Raw genomic sequence first — 14,292 nt, 5'->3', positions numbered from 1 at the left:
TCGGGTCTGGATTGCGAGCTCCTTGCCACCCGCCAAGCGCTCCTGGGCTCGGTTGGTCGAGAGCGCAATGGCTGCCCCTGGACCCGGGGTCGAGCGGCGGCGGGACTGGGCAGTGACAGAACGCATTTCGGAAGATCGAGGGCATTAATGGGAGTTGTCGTTGCTGCCCAGCGTCGCTGGAATTCAGGGCGGCCTCAGATTGGGCCGGGGGGTGGGGAGAAGAACACTTGGGGGTAGACCGGACTGTCTCGAATTTAAACGTTAAAGGATGAATTAAAATGCTAATTACCGAGTATTTGAAGAATTCGAAACGGTGACTGGCTTCTTCTGAGTTGCAAATTGGATTTGCGGAGCTTTAGTGCCCTGCCTGGCAGCGCGGGGGCTCCGGAGTGATTTTTCAACCATATCAAGGGGGTGGGGGCAGGGGGAGGCTGCAGCTCTGGAAAGGTCGGTGGAAAATTGAGCAACTACCTGTAGGCGAGACGCGCGCACTGGTCAGGGTGAGCGGGGGTGGAGGGGGTTAGGTCATTTTATGAAAGTGAAATCGTTTAAGAGTGGAACGAGAGCACCTTTCCGTTCCAAGGCTGGCCCCGAAGGACCTACTGTGGTCTTTCGTTTAGTTCCGGTTTGCGGGGCCGCTGTTTTGCCTTGGGGAGGGCTGCGCCAGCGTGGGAAAGGGGGGGGCGGGCAGCCGAGGGTCAGCACGCGCCCCCCTCACCTAACTCTGTTGACTGCAGGGCGCGCCCTATGACGCGCACACGACCGGGATGACCGGTGCCCTCAGCTACCACCCGTATGGCAGCGCGGCCTACCCGTATCAACTCAATGACCCGGCCTACCGCAAGAACGCCACGCGGGACGCCACGGCCACGCTCAAGGCTTGGCTGAACGAGCACCGCAAGAACCCCTACCCCACCAAGGGCGAGAAGATCATGCTGGCCATCATCACCAAGATGACCCTCACGCAGGTCTCCACCTGGTTCGCCAACGCGCGCCGGCGCCTCAAGAAGGAGAACAAGATGACGTGGGCCCCGCGGAACAAAAGCGAGGACGAGGATGAGGAGGAGGGCGACGCGGCCCGCAGCAAGGAGGAGGGTGCAGACAAGGCGCAGGAGGGCACGGAGATGTCCGCGGAGGACGAAGGTGAGTGAGGTCAAGTCTGGCTGGGTTCTGGGGAACTTACTTCGCAGGCCCGGGGGTGAGCTCCCAATACCCAGGCCTGGCCTGTGCTCAGGCTCTGGGAGCCCTGCTACTGGTGGGGCGCTTCCCAGGGAAGTCTCGCGTCCCTCCAACACGTGGTGGGCACTGGGGCAAGGTCAGGGGTCGCGGAGGGGCCTCGGGTGCCCGAGTTGTCCCCGCGAGTCATCCATCGTGCCCGCGCCCCCGCAGGGATCAGCCTGCACGTCGACTCGCTCACAGATCACTCCTGCTCGGCGGAGTCGGACGGGGAGAAGCTGCCTTGCCGCGCAGGCGACCCTCTGTGCGAATCGGGCTCTGAGTGCAAGGACAAGTACGACGACCTGGAGGAGGAAGAGGAGGAAGAGGAGGAGGGCGAGAGGGACCTAGCGCCACCCAAGCCCGCGACCTCGTCACCGTTGACCGGGGTGGAAGCGCCGCTGCTGAGCCCCCACTCCGAGGCCGCGCCCCGCGCTGGCGGCAAGGCGCCCCTGGGCAGCCGGACGTCGCCAGGAGCGCCGCCGCCCGCCAGTAAACCAAAGCTGTGGTCGCTGGCGGAGATCGCCACGTCGGACCTCAAACAGCCTAGCTTGGGCCCAAGCTGCGGGCCGCCTACGCTGCCCTCGGCCGTGGCGCCTGCCTCGTCCGGGGCTCCGCCAGGTGGCTCGCCCTACTCTGCCTCGCCGCTGCTCGGCCGCCACCTCTACTACACGTCGCCCTTCTATGGCAACTACACAAACTACGGGAACTTGAACGCGGCGCTGCAAAGCCAGGGCCTCCTGCGCTACAACTCGGCGGCAACGGCCCCTGGCGAGGCGCTGCACGCCGCCCCCAAGGCGGGCAGCGACGCGGGCAAGGCGGGAACACACCCGCTGGAGGCCCACTACCGGCCCCAAGGCGGCGGCTACGAGCCCAAGAAAGGTAGGCAGCCCGGGCCCCCCGGGGTCCTCGGGGAAGGCCAGCTTGCTGCATCCCTAGTGAGAATCCGGGAGGGGGACATGTACAGGGCAAAGGAGCCTGTGGCCCTTCCATGCCAAAAGGAAAAGATCTATCTAGAGAGGAAAAGCCCAGCATTTGATTTCGGGGTGTGGGGAGGTGGAAGGGGGTGACGCCAAAAGGGAGGCCGGGAGATGGTTCTGACTTCTTTCGGGAAGCAAACAGCACCCCGTTATTATTTTCTCCGTGTTTCACTTCTGGTTGAGAGGGCAATTACCGCCGCCCGGGCGATTGTCCCCGGGATGAATTTGACTTGTAGGCGACCATAAGTGGCCACCACATGCGATTTACAGCCGGTATCCCTGCCTGCTATGTTTAAGGGCTTAAGATGGTACCCCGTTTTGTTGTTTTGTTGGTCAGGTAGACTCCCAGCTAAGTCCCCTTTGGCTGGCAGGAAAGGAAACCTTCTAGTTGTTCCCAGGGGCATGCCTGGTCTTCACCTGATAGAGACCCACAGTTGGGCTTTCTCTGCTCCTTCGCTCCTTGTTGCTGTGGCTTGCAGAAATCAGGTTAGAGCTGAGAACGCCCTAAAAGGAAAAAGAAGAGGGGAAATAAGAAATTGCAGGAATCGGTCCGCAAAGAGGGTGTTGGGGAAGGTCTGTTTGTGCAGTCTGTCTGTCTGTCTGTCTGGGCAGGGAGTGGGCTGGTGTGTGCTTGGCTTGGAGACAGCTTGCTCTGGTGGGTTCTAACTGCACCCCCTCCCCTGACAGATGCCAGCGAGGGCTGCATGGTTGACGGGGGTGGCCAGTCCTACCTATAGAAGGCCCCTGCGCAGCAATAAAAGTAAGTGGGCACCTGGTGACTTGCAGGCGCAGTTGCGTGGAAACTTGCTCTATGTGTATCTCCTGCTTTGGGCTCCTTAGGCTGGAGAACAGAGCTCTACCATCTTCCTACTCTGGTTTTCCCGGAAGGGAAGGAGCAGAGAACCTCCATTCTAATCGTCCAGTGTCTCTCCAGTTTGTGCAGGTTCACGCTTTAATTGAAATAGATGACCCGTAGTGCTGCTGTGTCCTCTTGGACAGAAAAGAATGGAAAAGAAAAATTAGAGAAAACAACCTGGACATTTATTGGCAATTTAGAACTTTTATTTTTCTTTCTGGTGAGCTACTGTTAGAAAAACTCTGGCTGTCAAGACCCCTAGTCATGAAGGCTGCAGAGTCAGATGGGGCCTTAGTCTTCAAAACTAGTTTTCAAATGATTATTATCAGGCTCAATGCTGGGAGCCCAGACGGACTGTCTAGGACCCTGCCCCTAGGTGGCCTGGCTGAAAGCAGTGTCTCCCTAGGTAGGTTCCTTTGCAAGGAGACAGGATGACAAATCACAGATTTTGAAGATGGAAAGGAAGCCCCCTGATCCTGTGGGTTGTTATTTCTTTAATGATAGTCATAATGTGCTGTTGGTGGCGGTGCTTCCAAAAGGAAGGATTTGGGATGATTTGTTTTGTTTTCCCTTGGTCCACAGGTAGGTGTCACAATTGCTTTGAGAAATAAATAAATAAGTTACACACACACACACACACACACACAAATAAGCCAGCTTCCCAAGGTAATAAGTATATACAGATAGAAAAGCCAGATCCAGATTCCCAACCCCGGATGATTGCATCTTGTGCCAGAGTCAATGAGAAGACACCAAGATTGCCACCAGGCCACTAGTTGACTAGAATTGACTTTTCTTGGACGTATGTGACTTTGTGGGCCTCGTCTAGCTTCTCCTATGTAAGTGTGACTTTTGCAAACAAATCGATCCGCCCTCTTACCCCCACCCCGGCCCCACTTCCCCTCAGGATATATTCATCGCCACAGTATATATTCGATAGGTGTGATAGGGTTGACTTGTACAATTTCTTTGTAAAAGCTGTACACAATAGAAATAATAAAATGTGATTGAAGAACTTGAGTACTTAAGAAGTGGAGACAAATTTGATATTTATTTTTATAATGATATAAAGCTTCTAGTAATTTATGCAAGTTGTATTGCAATGGAATCTAAACTCTTTTTTTGTAAATAAATCCTGCCTGGTTTTTATTTGAACACTGCTGGTTATACAATCTTTGTTGGTTGTTTAACAAGGATTCTTTACTAATTTATATCTTTGATTGTAAATAAAAACAGACTAGTCTACAACACTACTGCGTTTGGAGCTGGTTTTTTTGTTGTTGTTGTTTTGTTTTGTTTGATTTTGTATTCCCAGAAGAGGGACTTGGGTAGGGAGCCCTCATTGTAATTCCACGGGTGGTGGGATGGGGCCTCAGGTTCTCCTATGAAACTCACAAAAAGAGCCAATGATTGCTCCTTCCTCCTTCTCATCCAGGGTAAAAATGCCTTCCAATCCAAAACATTTGAATGCAAATGCCTGTCCAGAAAAACAGTGTTTTCCAGGCTCTGGATATGCAAAGCACTTGTAAATGTAAATAAAAGCCTGAGGGTAATCCAATGAAGTTGACACCCCTCTGGGTTAGGGTAGGGTCCTTTTTCTATTTCCACTGGACGCTGGTGATTTAAACCACTTTGATGTAGACTCAACTGAAAGGCTCCTGATAGCTGGGATGAGGGGCACGCATCTTCCCAGTGCGCTGTAAAGGACTGCTGGAGAGTGGGGGTTTGGTTTGTTTGTTTGTTTTCATCTTGAATTAGCCAAATCGGCATGGATTATTCAAACATAGAGAATAGTTTTTTAATTCACCTTTTCTTACAACTCTCATCCTATTCCAGATGAAATTCTTGAGGGGGTGGGTAGGAAGTAGTGTGTGTGTGTGTGTGTGTGTGTGTGTGTGTGTGTGTGTGTGTGTGTAAACCTGTATTTTTGTCTTCCAGGTGACTTGTTCCCTTGCCCTTGGGGCTTAAGAAAAGTTTAAACCACCTTCCACTCAGGCCTCTTTATTGCGTTACGTTACTCACTTTCTAATTACAGGACACGTCGGAAATTTGTAGTCAAGTAACCGTCTCCCTTTGATTCCAATCGTAAATGCAACAGTCCCGTCATTTAAATTTTCAGCACCATTATGTGGCTATCCATATCGTACAATTTCAGGAAAGAAACACGCACTCATTTATTTCCTTTGCAAAGATAAATTGAGTGAATATAACTTACGGTTATAAAACAAGAATAATAGCTTCTCAGATTGCCCTTTAATCAATCATACACTTATTTTTCAAGAGGCTCATCTATTTTATTCCGTGATTAATAACGGTGCCACATGAGAGCATTATTGGATCCCAGCGGGGGGTGGGGGGCAGATCCTGGATGCTTTTAGCTGCTCTAGAATGGTCAGTTGGGGTTCATTATGGCCTGATATTGAACAATTTATAAAATCTTGTCTAAACATCTGCCAGCTCCAATCAGCCTATGTGTCTGAGGTCCTGGGCCAGTTGATATTGAGAAACGGATCTCTCTCGGGTGGTTTTTTTGTGCTGTGGGAATGAGTGGCCTTTTGCTGGGGTCTTGTGAGAAAGGGCAGTTGAAAGTCCTCTTAAGGTACTTGGGAACGAGACCACTCACGGGACACTGAGCCAGGCAGGTGGGAAGGGGGATCTGCGGTTGATTCCTTCATGCAAAGAACAGGGGTAAAAAGGTTTGCCAAAGGTTTTGGTTTTACTCCTACTTCATACGGTTTTTTTTTTTTGTTTTGCTTTTGAGCCCAAGAACACTTGGAGATCAGGCATAACAATCTTGGCAGTGAGGATATCTTTTTTTCCCCTCTCCAGCCCTGCCTCCCTTAGTTTGAGAAAGGGAAGCTGAGCTAGCCACCGATGGATGGAGAGGACAGAATTTTCCTTGGGGTGAAGTGGGGGGTAGGGGGGTGGAGGCTGCATCTCTTTACTAGTGTGTCTGAAACAATCCAACTCCAGGATGCAGTGAAGTGAAAAAACAAAGCAAAACAAAAACTAGCTCTCGGCGTGATTGCTTGTTTGCACTTGAGGTGTAAAAGCGCCGCAGAATTTCTGTAAAGAGACTAGCACCCCACCCCAAAGGATTTCGGATTGCCACGGGAAGAGTTTCGGTTCTTGACTCGGCCTAACGTTAGCCCCTTTGCAGGACACAGCTGGCAGCCACATCGCCCTCAGCTCCAATATTCTCACCTTCATGGGGTTTTTGTTTTGCCTTTTGAGGACTTCAGTGAAAATTGTCAGAATTAACAATCTTTAACAAATTAAAACCCAAAGCAAAACAAAAAAACCGAGACCATGGAGTGTGATCGAGATACATTTGTGGGCGATGGGCCCCTAGAGGGAAGTTTGCAATGTGGGGTGATAAACCCCAGCCGCAAAGAAATCTTTCCGCAGATGTTCTTTCAGAAGTTAAAGGCCCTTCAAAGCTGCTTCCTTTTGGGGGGGGGGGGTATTGTTTTTCCTGGACACATGATCCACATCCCCTTGGCCCCCAAACACTCTCTCTCTCTCTCTCTCTCCTGGTCGGTATGCGCATGCCACCTCAATGCACGTTTCAACTCAAGAGCAACTCAGGAAATTAACCCAGGTGGACAGACACCTCCTCTTTGATGAGTCAGCCAGGTCGCCACAACTGACACCCCTCCCTGCTTCTGCCTCTCTCTGTGGAGGAACACTTGATTTTTAAAAATAAGGCTCCAAGCATCTAAAACCGGCCAATGTTTTCCGCGATCATTTTAGGGAACCACGGAGGGACAGAGACGTTCTTAGAAAAGACGAGTTGAGGGAGAGAGGAAGGGGTGTGAGAGGTCTGCTTTTCTTTACGAAGGGAAGTTAAAGGGTTTGGAGAGACTTTTGTTTTTGCTTTAAAAGGGAGGTAAAGGCAAAGGAGCAGCAGGCAGGATCCACGTCCTCCGGGGTGAGTGACGCGGTCGAGGCGCCCGGAGGCGCTGGAGCGCGTTTCCTGGGCCTGGGCTGCAGCGCTGCGGAGACAAGAGACCTACCTCTAGGCTCCATGCGGCGCTCCGGGTCGGGGGGCCCAGCGCCGCCCTCGGTTTCCCGAGAGCCGGGCCATCGGAGTTTGAGCTTTAATCTCAGGTGAGCCCCGGGGGGCGGGCGCTGCCGCTGGCAGCCCCAGGGGCTCTGGCCAGGCGGCTGGCCAAGCGCTACCTCCCGGGCCCATCAAATGTCAACATTTGTTTCCAATAAAAGAGTTATTGTTTCTGCAACTGATTTTGAAACTTGAAAAGAACTTCGTTCACTTTTATCAGGCCAGGGGCAGGAGCGGCGAGCAGAGGCCAGGCTCGGGGTCCGCGGGCCGCGCGTGCTCCTTTTCCGGGCGCTAGTCCAGCCGGTATTCGCCGTCTTGGGGCGCTGGGAGTAGCTGCGGAGAAACTGGAAATGAAATCTTGGGCCTCCCAAACTCGGGCGCGTTGGAGAACTGGAAAAATGTATCTACATTGGGTTTTTTCCTGGTTGAACACCGTGTCTAAATCTTTCTTGAAGGAGCTGAAGTGGAAACTCAACTTTTATTTTGATCTTAAGTCAGTTGCAGAAGAAACACACCGTCATGATCGCTGTTCCAGCTTACTTAGAAGGACATCGTTTTAGGGGAAAAACACATTTCCACACACAAAACCAAGAAACCTTTCTTCACCCCCAAACTCATTTATACAACCAGTCAAAAGCAACCCTTTTCAAATTTCAATTAAGATGCTGATTGATTAGCAATTTCCTTCCCCAATAACAGCATATAATAATGATCTACCACATAATTGTCTTTAATTACCCAACGCATTGACTCGCTGAAGGAAAACAGTCATTTGTAGCCCAAATTAAAGACTCAGCCACATCTATTTGGAGCTTGGTTGAAACTCAAGTTTCCCTTCTAAAGTAACAATTTCAATGTTTGTTTGTTTTTTGTTTGTTTTAAAATGGATTCCTCCAAAGAGACCATCTTGAGTTAGAGCCTCTCCAGGGGGGGCTGTGATGAACAATCACCTGGATCCCTACAAATTGAAAGGGGGGAGTGTCCCTTTGATGAATCTTCAAGCTGAATGTAAGTGACAAATCCCTACCGATATTTTAAAGGCTCATTATCAGGCTAAGTAATCTATGACAATATAATTTCCCAGTTGCTGAAAATTACTTTCCATTGGTCCTAATGAAAGCCTTCTCTAGTCTCCCCCTCCCTTCCCCCGTCAACTGGAACCCAGCGACAACAGGACTGTGGACCTCAGCCACAGTGGCCCAGGGGGGTCAGCCCTTCAGAGGCTGGTGGCAGGGCCCAGCCAGAAGCCATTTTTATTCTTTACACATCCCTTCACCTGTGTCCCTGCAGAGAGCAGGAACAAGCCTATTGCTCCACCTGACTGCAGGTGGCTCCCTCGCTGCCTCCACCCTTAAACCAGGAGGACAGGGAGGGTGGACTATTCTCCATGCTTCTGAGAAAAGTCAGAATTGCTGGCACCGTTTAGGAGGCCCGTGCTTGCAATAGAATCATCCTCTTCATGAACCAGTTATGAAACCTCTGCCCTGGCCGGCTTGATTCTGTTGCCGTCCCAGAATTCCAGGTAAAAGGCATCGGGCGGATTATTTTCAGTTTAAGTCTGGTGCCAACAGGAGAAGGAAACTTCTCTCTCTCTCTTCTAAAAAGAGGGATCCAGAGATCACTTTGTTCCAAATAAGACTGAAAAGAAGTGACGTCTAATATTCTAAAGAAGGGGATGAGATGTGGAGCTGCCTTTCCAAAGTTGGTCTTCCTAGGCCGTGGCCCCAAGGGGGAAACAAACAAACAAAAACACCCAAGACAGAGGGAGAGAGAGCAAGAGAGAGGATAAATCGACAATTTATTGTGCGCAACCCCTGATCAATTATTAATCGTTAGTGTCAACAACAGGGTTATAATTACTTTCCGTTACTGGAAGGGCTATTTCGCCTGTTTCTGCAGTCTGGTAATTGTTTGATGCAGCGGAAAAGTCAGGAAGAGCAGCTTAGACCAGACCGATCCCTCCACGTCTTCTGCGTGCTGGTCCACTCTAAGAAGGCGGGCCCGCACTTCCTAGGAGCTCAGAAATTTCCCGCCCACCTCCCTCCTAGCAAAAGCCACTTTTCCTTTCCTTCTTTTGACCCTAAATAATGATCGCCCAGAAAAAGGAGAAAATTGACAAACAAATAGACCACAGCTGGAATGAATAAAACTGATCAAAGGGAGAGGACCACGCCGCTCCTGGCAGCCAGAGTCTCAGGCCCTTCAAGGTGTCAGTGGCTCTGGCCTTTCCCCCTCCCAGATCACGAGAAAGAAAGTGGCCAAAAAAACCAAAAACAAAACACTGGACTTCTGACATCTGGTAACCGGGAAAAGGTGGACTGGGAGGACACACTGAAGCCTTCGCGATCACGTAAACTTCAGCGGCATGCCCGAAGCCCGGCCAGCCTGGCTTGGACTTCAGGAGGGTGTTCGTGGATGCCAGTCCAGTCCTGAGTGTACCAGTGTACTCGGTTCTGCTCTTGCTCCTGCCCCGCTGGGATGCAGGAGTATTTGAAACACTGCTGAGAGGAGGCACCTGACCAGCATGGGGTGAGGGATGGGAGAGATAAACAACTGGCTGGATAAGAGCTTCAGGGGCCTGATGTCCCAGGAACGCTGAGGGGCAGAGGCTAAAGACCTGCCTAGAAATGCGCTATAGCTAGTGGCCCTGAGATGCAGGGGCAGAAGCCCAGCGAAGCAGAGGGGTGGTGGGCCTGGCCGTGGGCCTGCATTCATCGTTCATCCCCTGGGTTGGGGTCCATTTCCCACAGGATCACACCATTTATCCCCAGGGCGGTCTCCCCAGGAAGCCACGAGGGCCTAAACTCATTAATTTCCTTAAACTCCCACCAAGGGTCGGCTCTGAGCACGTGTGCTTTGTTGTAAGAGTGACAGTCTTTTTGCCATGGAACGATTTTGTTCCACACTCTGCAGTCCACGTTCCCCTCCTGAGGATGGCCTGAGCTGACAAGCAGAGGGAGTGTGTGGGGGGTGGGGTGGGGTGGGGGTGGGGGAATCCCTGGCTGAAGTCTCCAGGTCCAGCTAGACCACCTACCACTGCTGAGGAGCAGCGGCAGCCCCAGGAGCTGCCTGGGTCACACTGAGGCCTTCAGAGGACAAGGAGCAACGGAGAGATACATACGTGGCTTGTCCATTGAGTGCCGTGCACCAAGGTGGCTTCTGCTGAGGAGCAGCCAGGCGTGCGAGTTCCAGAAGGGGGTGAGGAAGGGCTCCCAGAGGCCCAAGGGCTGCCCCCCCTTCCGCCCCCGTTTTCCTCCCATTGTAGGAGGAGCCTGTGAGAGCAGCTCCCAGGTCTAACCGCCTGTTGATCATTCTCAATACAAGCTCCAAGGTCTGCATCAAGCCAAGATTGCCCCAGGGCGCTTCCGGACTCCCTGAGGTCACTCACTGTATTCCAAGAAAAGGCCTCCTCCTGGAGCCCTAGAAATGCCTAAGGGACCTGCCCTGCAGGGACCAGTGGAGACAAGTCCTCTCCCTCCAGAATTCTTCCTTGTTGTCCCACCCTCTTGGCTCCACCCACTGACCCAAGACCTAGCTCCTGCGCCACAGACAAGCAGGACTCACCTACAACCCCCTACACTGACCCAAGACCTAGCTCCTGCTCCACAGACAAGCAGGACTCACCTACAACCCCCTACCCACATCTCTGCCTGTTGGCCCTTTCAGACTCACCTGCACTGGGTCTGACCCCCAGCCAGAACCCCACCCAGCCCCTCTTTCTCACATCTTGCACTAGGGCATTCACCCTCTCCTCACCCTCTACCCCCCCACCCCCACTCCTGCTTGGGACATCCTGGGCCTTTGGCACAGCAGGGCCAAGCAAAGTGCTTCCCTGGGTCCAGGACCTGCACCAGGGCAGGCAAGGCAGCATCTCCTCCCAGGCTTTGTCCTGAGCCCCAGTTCCCAGGGGCCTCTGGAGAAGGAGCTCACCCGCAGGACAGCTGTGGTTAAGCACCTACTTCCCTCCCAACAGAGATAGGAACCTCCCCTGTGTTCTGGGCCTGACTGGGCCAAAACCTTAAAGGCCCTGCCCTGTGGCAGGTAGGAGAGAAGATTTGAGACCAGACACAATGGAGCCAGTCTGCCCAGGCACCTGCACCCTGTCCAGCAGAAGCAGGGCTGTGTGTGACCAGTCTTCTCTGTGTCTTAGAGAGTTTGTTGGACAGCATCTGCCTTTGACAGAGTACACCCCCCACCCCCACACACAGAGCAAATTTAGTCACCTCAAAGCACTCAGACCCTCCCCTTCCTAAGAACCCTCTGGAGGGCTGCCTGGAGTTGGTGACAAGGCCTTCTTGCAGAACCGCTGAGCCCCGCAGACTTGGTAGGGGGCGCCCGTGAGCTCCGCCACAGGGCTCCAGGTAGATGGTGCTTCAGGCTGCATAAGGAGTGAGCAGGGGGTGCAGGTGCGGGTTGGGATGTGGCCGTATCCCCTCTCCCACCCTCGCTCTGGGACTGAGGCCAGGCCTCACTCTCTGACCACCAAGGCCCTCAGTGGTGGCAGTGCAAAGGGGAGGTTAAGTGCTCAGGATGACATGCCCTGACCTCCCTGGGGTGGGCAGTTTCCTGGGTTGTGGACTTGCTGGGAGAGCCCTGTGCTGAGTGAGGCACTGAGGTGGAGGTGGGGGGTGGGGGAGTGGGGAGGTCCAGCGGGCCTGATTCTGGTTGGTGATGAGCTTTTCAATCCTTTAGGGCAGTGGTTCTCAATCTGTGGATCGAGATCCCTTTGGGGGTCGACTGACCCTTTCACATGGATCGTCTAACACCATCAGAAAACACATATTTCCCATGGTCTTAGGAAATTAGGAATGGAAGACGCTGCACATACACCCCCATACGAGTACCTGTTGTGAAGACTTGTTACCCATGCTACCCCATGCTTCAAGATAATATTTCATTTATTTGTCATTAGAAATAAATATTCTGAAATATATAATTACATATTGTTTTTGTGATGAACCACTATGCTTTAATTATGTTCAAATTGTAACAATGAAAATACATCCTGCATATCAGATATTTACATGACAATTCATAACACTAGCAAAATTAAAGTTATGACGTAGCAACGAAAATAATTTTATGGTTGGGGGTCACCACAACAAGAGTAACTGTGTTAAAGGGTTGTGACTTTAGGAATGTTGAGAACAACTGCCCTAGACATTTAAACAGTCTAGAAAAGTCCCCAGGGGCACCTCCACCCTGTCCCTATCTGGTCTTTATGAATCAGAACAGACTCTATTTCAGAGAGAGAGAGACACACACAGAGAGAAGGAGCCTTTGTGTTACAGTGGGTTTAGCATTGGGCTGGGAACAGAAAGATGGGTACTTAGAGCCCACCAACCCTTTGGGGAGGGTGGAGAGGCTGCAGTCTTACTCTGTCCCACGGGGTCCCTGTGAGTCAGAATCACCTCAGCAGTAGAGCTGGCATTTTCTGCTTCACATGTCCCAGTACATACCTGACTACCTACTTACCTTCCCAACCCAAGGCTGGAGAGAGGGGGGAAGAGGGTGAGCAGGAAATGACCTAGCAGGTCTGAGGGTTACTTCAAACAAACAAAAGCAAAAAACTTCCTGACATCAAGCCAATTCTGCCTCAAAGCGCCCTCCAGGCAGAGTGGGATTGCCCTTGGGGGTCTCTGAGGATGAAATTTTTTATGGTTAGCATCCCAACGCCTAACCCCTGGCTGCCTGGGCTGCCTGGAGGTCAGGAAAAGCCACTAGCAGGAATCCTGTTCCACAGGGAAGGGACCCCTGGTGGCTGTCCACAGGCCCAGAGAGAGAAGTCTCTCTGTTCATGGTACCCTTAATATAAGAAGGACCAGCTTTGGTGAACAGGCTGCTGGAGCGTAAGTACTGGTGACGAGGAGGCGGCCAGTTGACTGAAGAGTGCCTCAGGTGAGATGGTGAGTGGGCCCCTGTGGGCCAGCCGGGACCTCCGGGCCCAGGATGCTCTCTGTCTCTCATGGTTGTCCTGCAGCCAAGCTGCAGATGCACTCTGACAGGTGGGGTCTGCTGAGCAGAAAAGGGCCCCAGGACTGGGAGAGTTGTGCTCCAGTCTTCGAGTTACCTGCATGGCCTGTGTGTCCCTTCCGACAAGGTCTGGTCTACTAGCTGGCCCTGCTTGGAGACTTCCTGTGGATTTGTTCGAGACTGTTCACCTTCGGTCTCCTCCACAGACTGAGCCAGACCAGTGGGTCCAGGGCATCACCTATTCTCTTCCATTTCTCTCTAGGTTGCTTCTCTTCCTTCCTCAGTTGGCCTGCTGTTCCTGGGGCCTGGAGGTCACTCCTAAAGCGGCTCCACGAGATGGGTACGTGCCCACCTTCACGTCAGCTGGTGCTCCAACAATGAAGGTGACTGTGATGACCAGGACCTGCTGAGGAGGCTCTTGTGAATGAGCAGAGGGCCTCCCAGGGTCGACTGGAGGGCTGGGGAGTCAGGTGGTTGGGCTCCTTCACAGACCACCCCCAGGACCTGTCAACTGGTAGCCTACCTCTGAAATCCGCTTGAACAGAAGCAGGGACCCAGGGCACCAAGGCTGACAAAGCCTGGGCATGTAGAATTTGCACATCTGCTCCAGGCAATACACTTTATCCAGCCTCCCAGTCCCCTAGGGGCCCTGGTGGCATACTGACCTATGTATTGGAAGGCAAACCACAAGGTCAGCACTTCAAAACCACCAGGTGCTCCATGGGAGAAGACATCCCATATAGAGTGCCACCCTCAGAACCTCCCGGGGCTGTTCTACTCTGACCTGCAGCGTGGCTATGAGCCGGAATTGGCTTGATGGCAGTGAATGAGACCTTAGACTTAGAGGTTCGAGAGACAAAAGTATAAAAAGTGTGAAAAAGGTATGATTTGCATGATTTTGGAATTGGCCCAAATAGCAAGCACCAAACACTGACTACTGTTGGGTTTATGGTTTCGAAGTGCTGACCTTGCGATTAGCTCCCAAAGCGTACCCACCAGGCAGAGAGGCTTGGACTTGGTGATGGTTAGACATGTCGGCATGTTCTGTACCAGCGGGCTGGCAATATTGGGATTGGTAACGCAATGAAGACATCATCGTTCACAATATCTGTCCTTACACCATGCTGTTACGATTTCCGCTTGTTTTCTTTTTAGCAGAATTACCCCTGATCTGGTCATAATGAAGGTTTTCACAAAATTATTCA

At 52.2% G+C, this 14,292-nt stretch overlaps 1 protein-coding gene and 1 pseudogene across 1 annotated transcript; one reads left to right on the top strand and one right to left on the bottom strand.

The window, feature by feature from the left end:
• Nucleotides 1–126, bottom strand: part of LOC101662716 — a 138,330-nt pseudogene extending 138,204 nt beyond the window's left edge.
• Nucleotides 127–743: 617 nt separating this feature from the next.
• On the top strand, nucleotides 744–4,301 carry IRX2 (iroquois homeobox 2). The gene is made up of 3 exons (XM_013008563.2): nucleotides 744–1,143; nucleotides 1,390–2,097; nucleotides 2,883–4,301. The coding sequence occupies exons 1-3, from the start codon at nucleotides 768–770 to the stop codon at nucleotides 2,930–2,932; spliced, it is 1,134 nt and encodes a 377-aa protein (XP_012864017.2). The 5' UTR covers nucleotides 744–767; the 3' UTR covers nucleotides 2,933–4,301.
• Nucleotides 4,302–14,292: the final 9,991 nt, after the last annotated feature.

The sequence above is a fragment of the Echinops telfairi genome, unplaced genomic scaffold (genome assembly GCF_000313985.2).
Source record: "Echinops telfairi isolate 266 unplaced genomic scaffold, ASM31398v2 ScPeMD7_7469;HRSCAF=8507_1, whole genome shotgun sequence".
NCBI lineage: Eukaryota > Metazoa > Chordata > Mammalia > Afrosoricida > Tenrecidae > Echinops > Echinops telfairi.
Note: the sequence above shows the minus strand (reverse complement) of the source record. Positions and strands in the feature narration are given on the sequence as shown.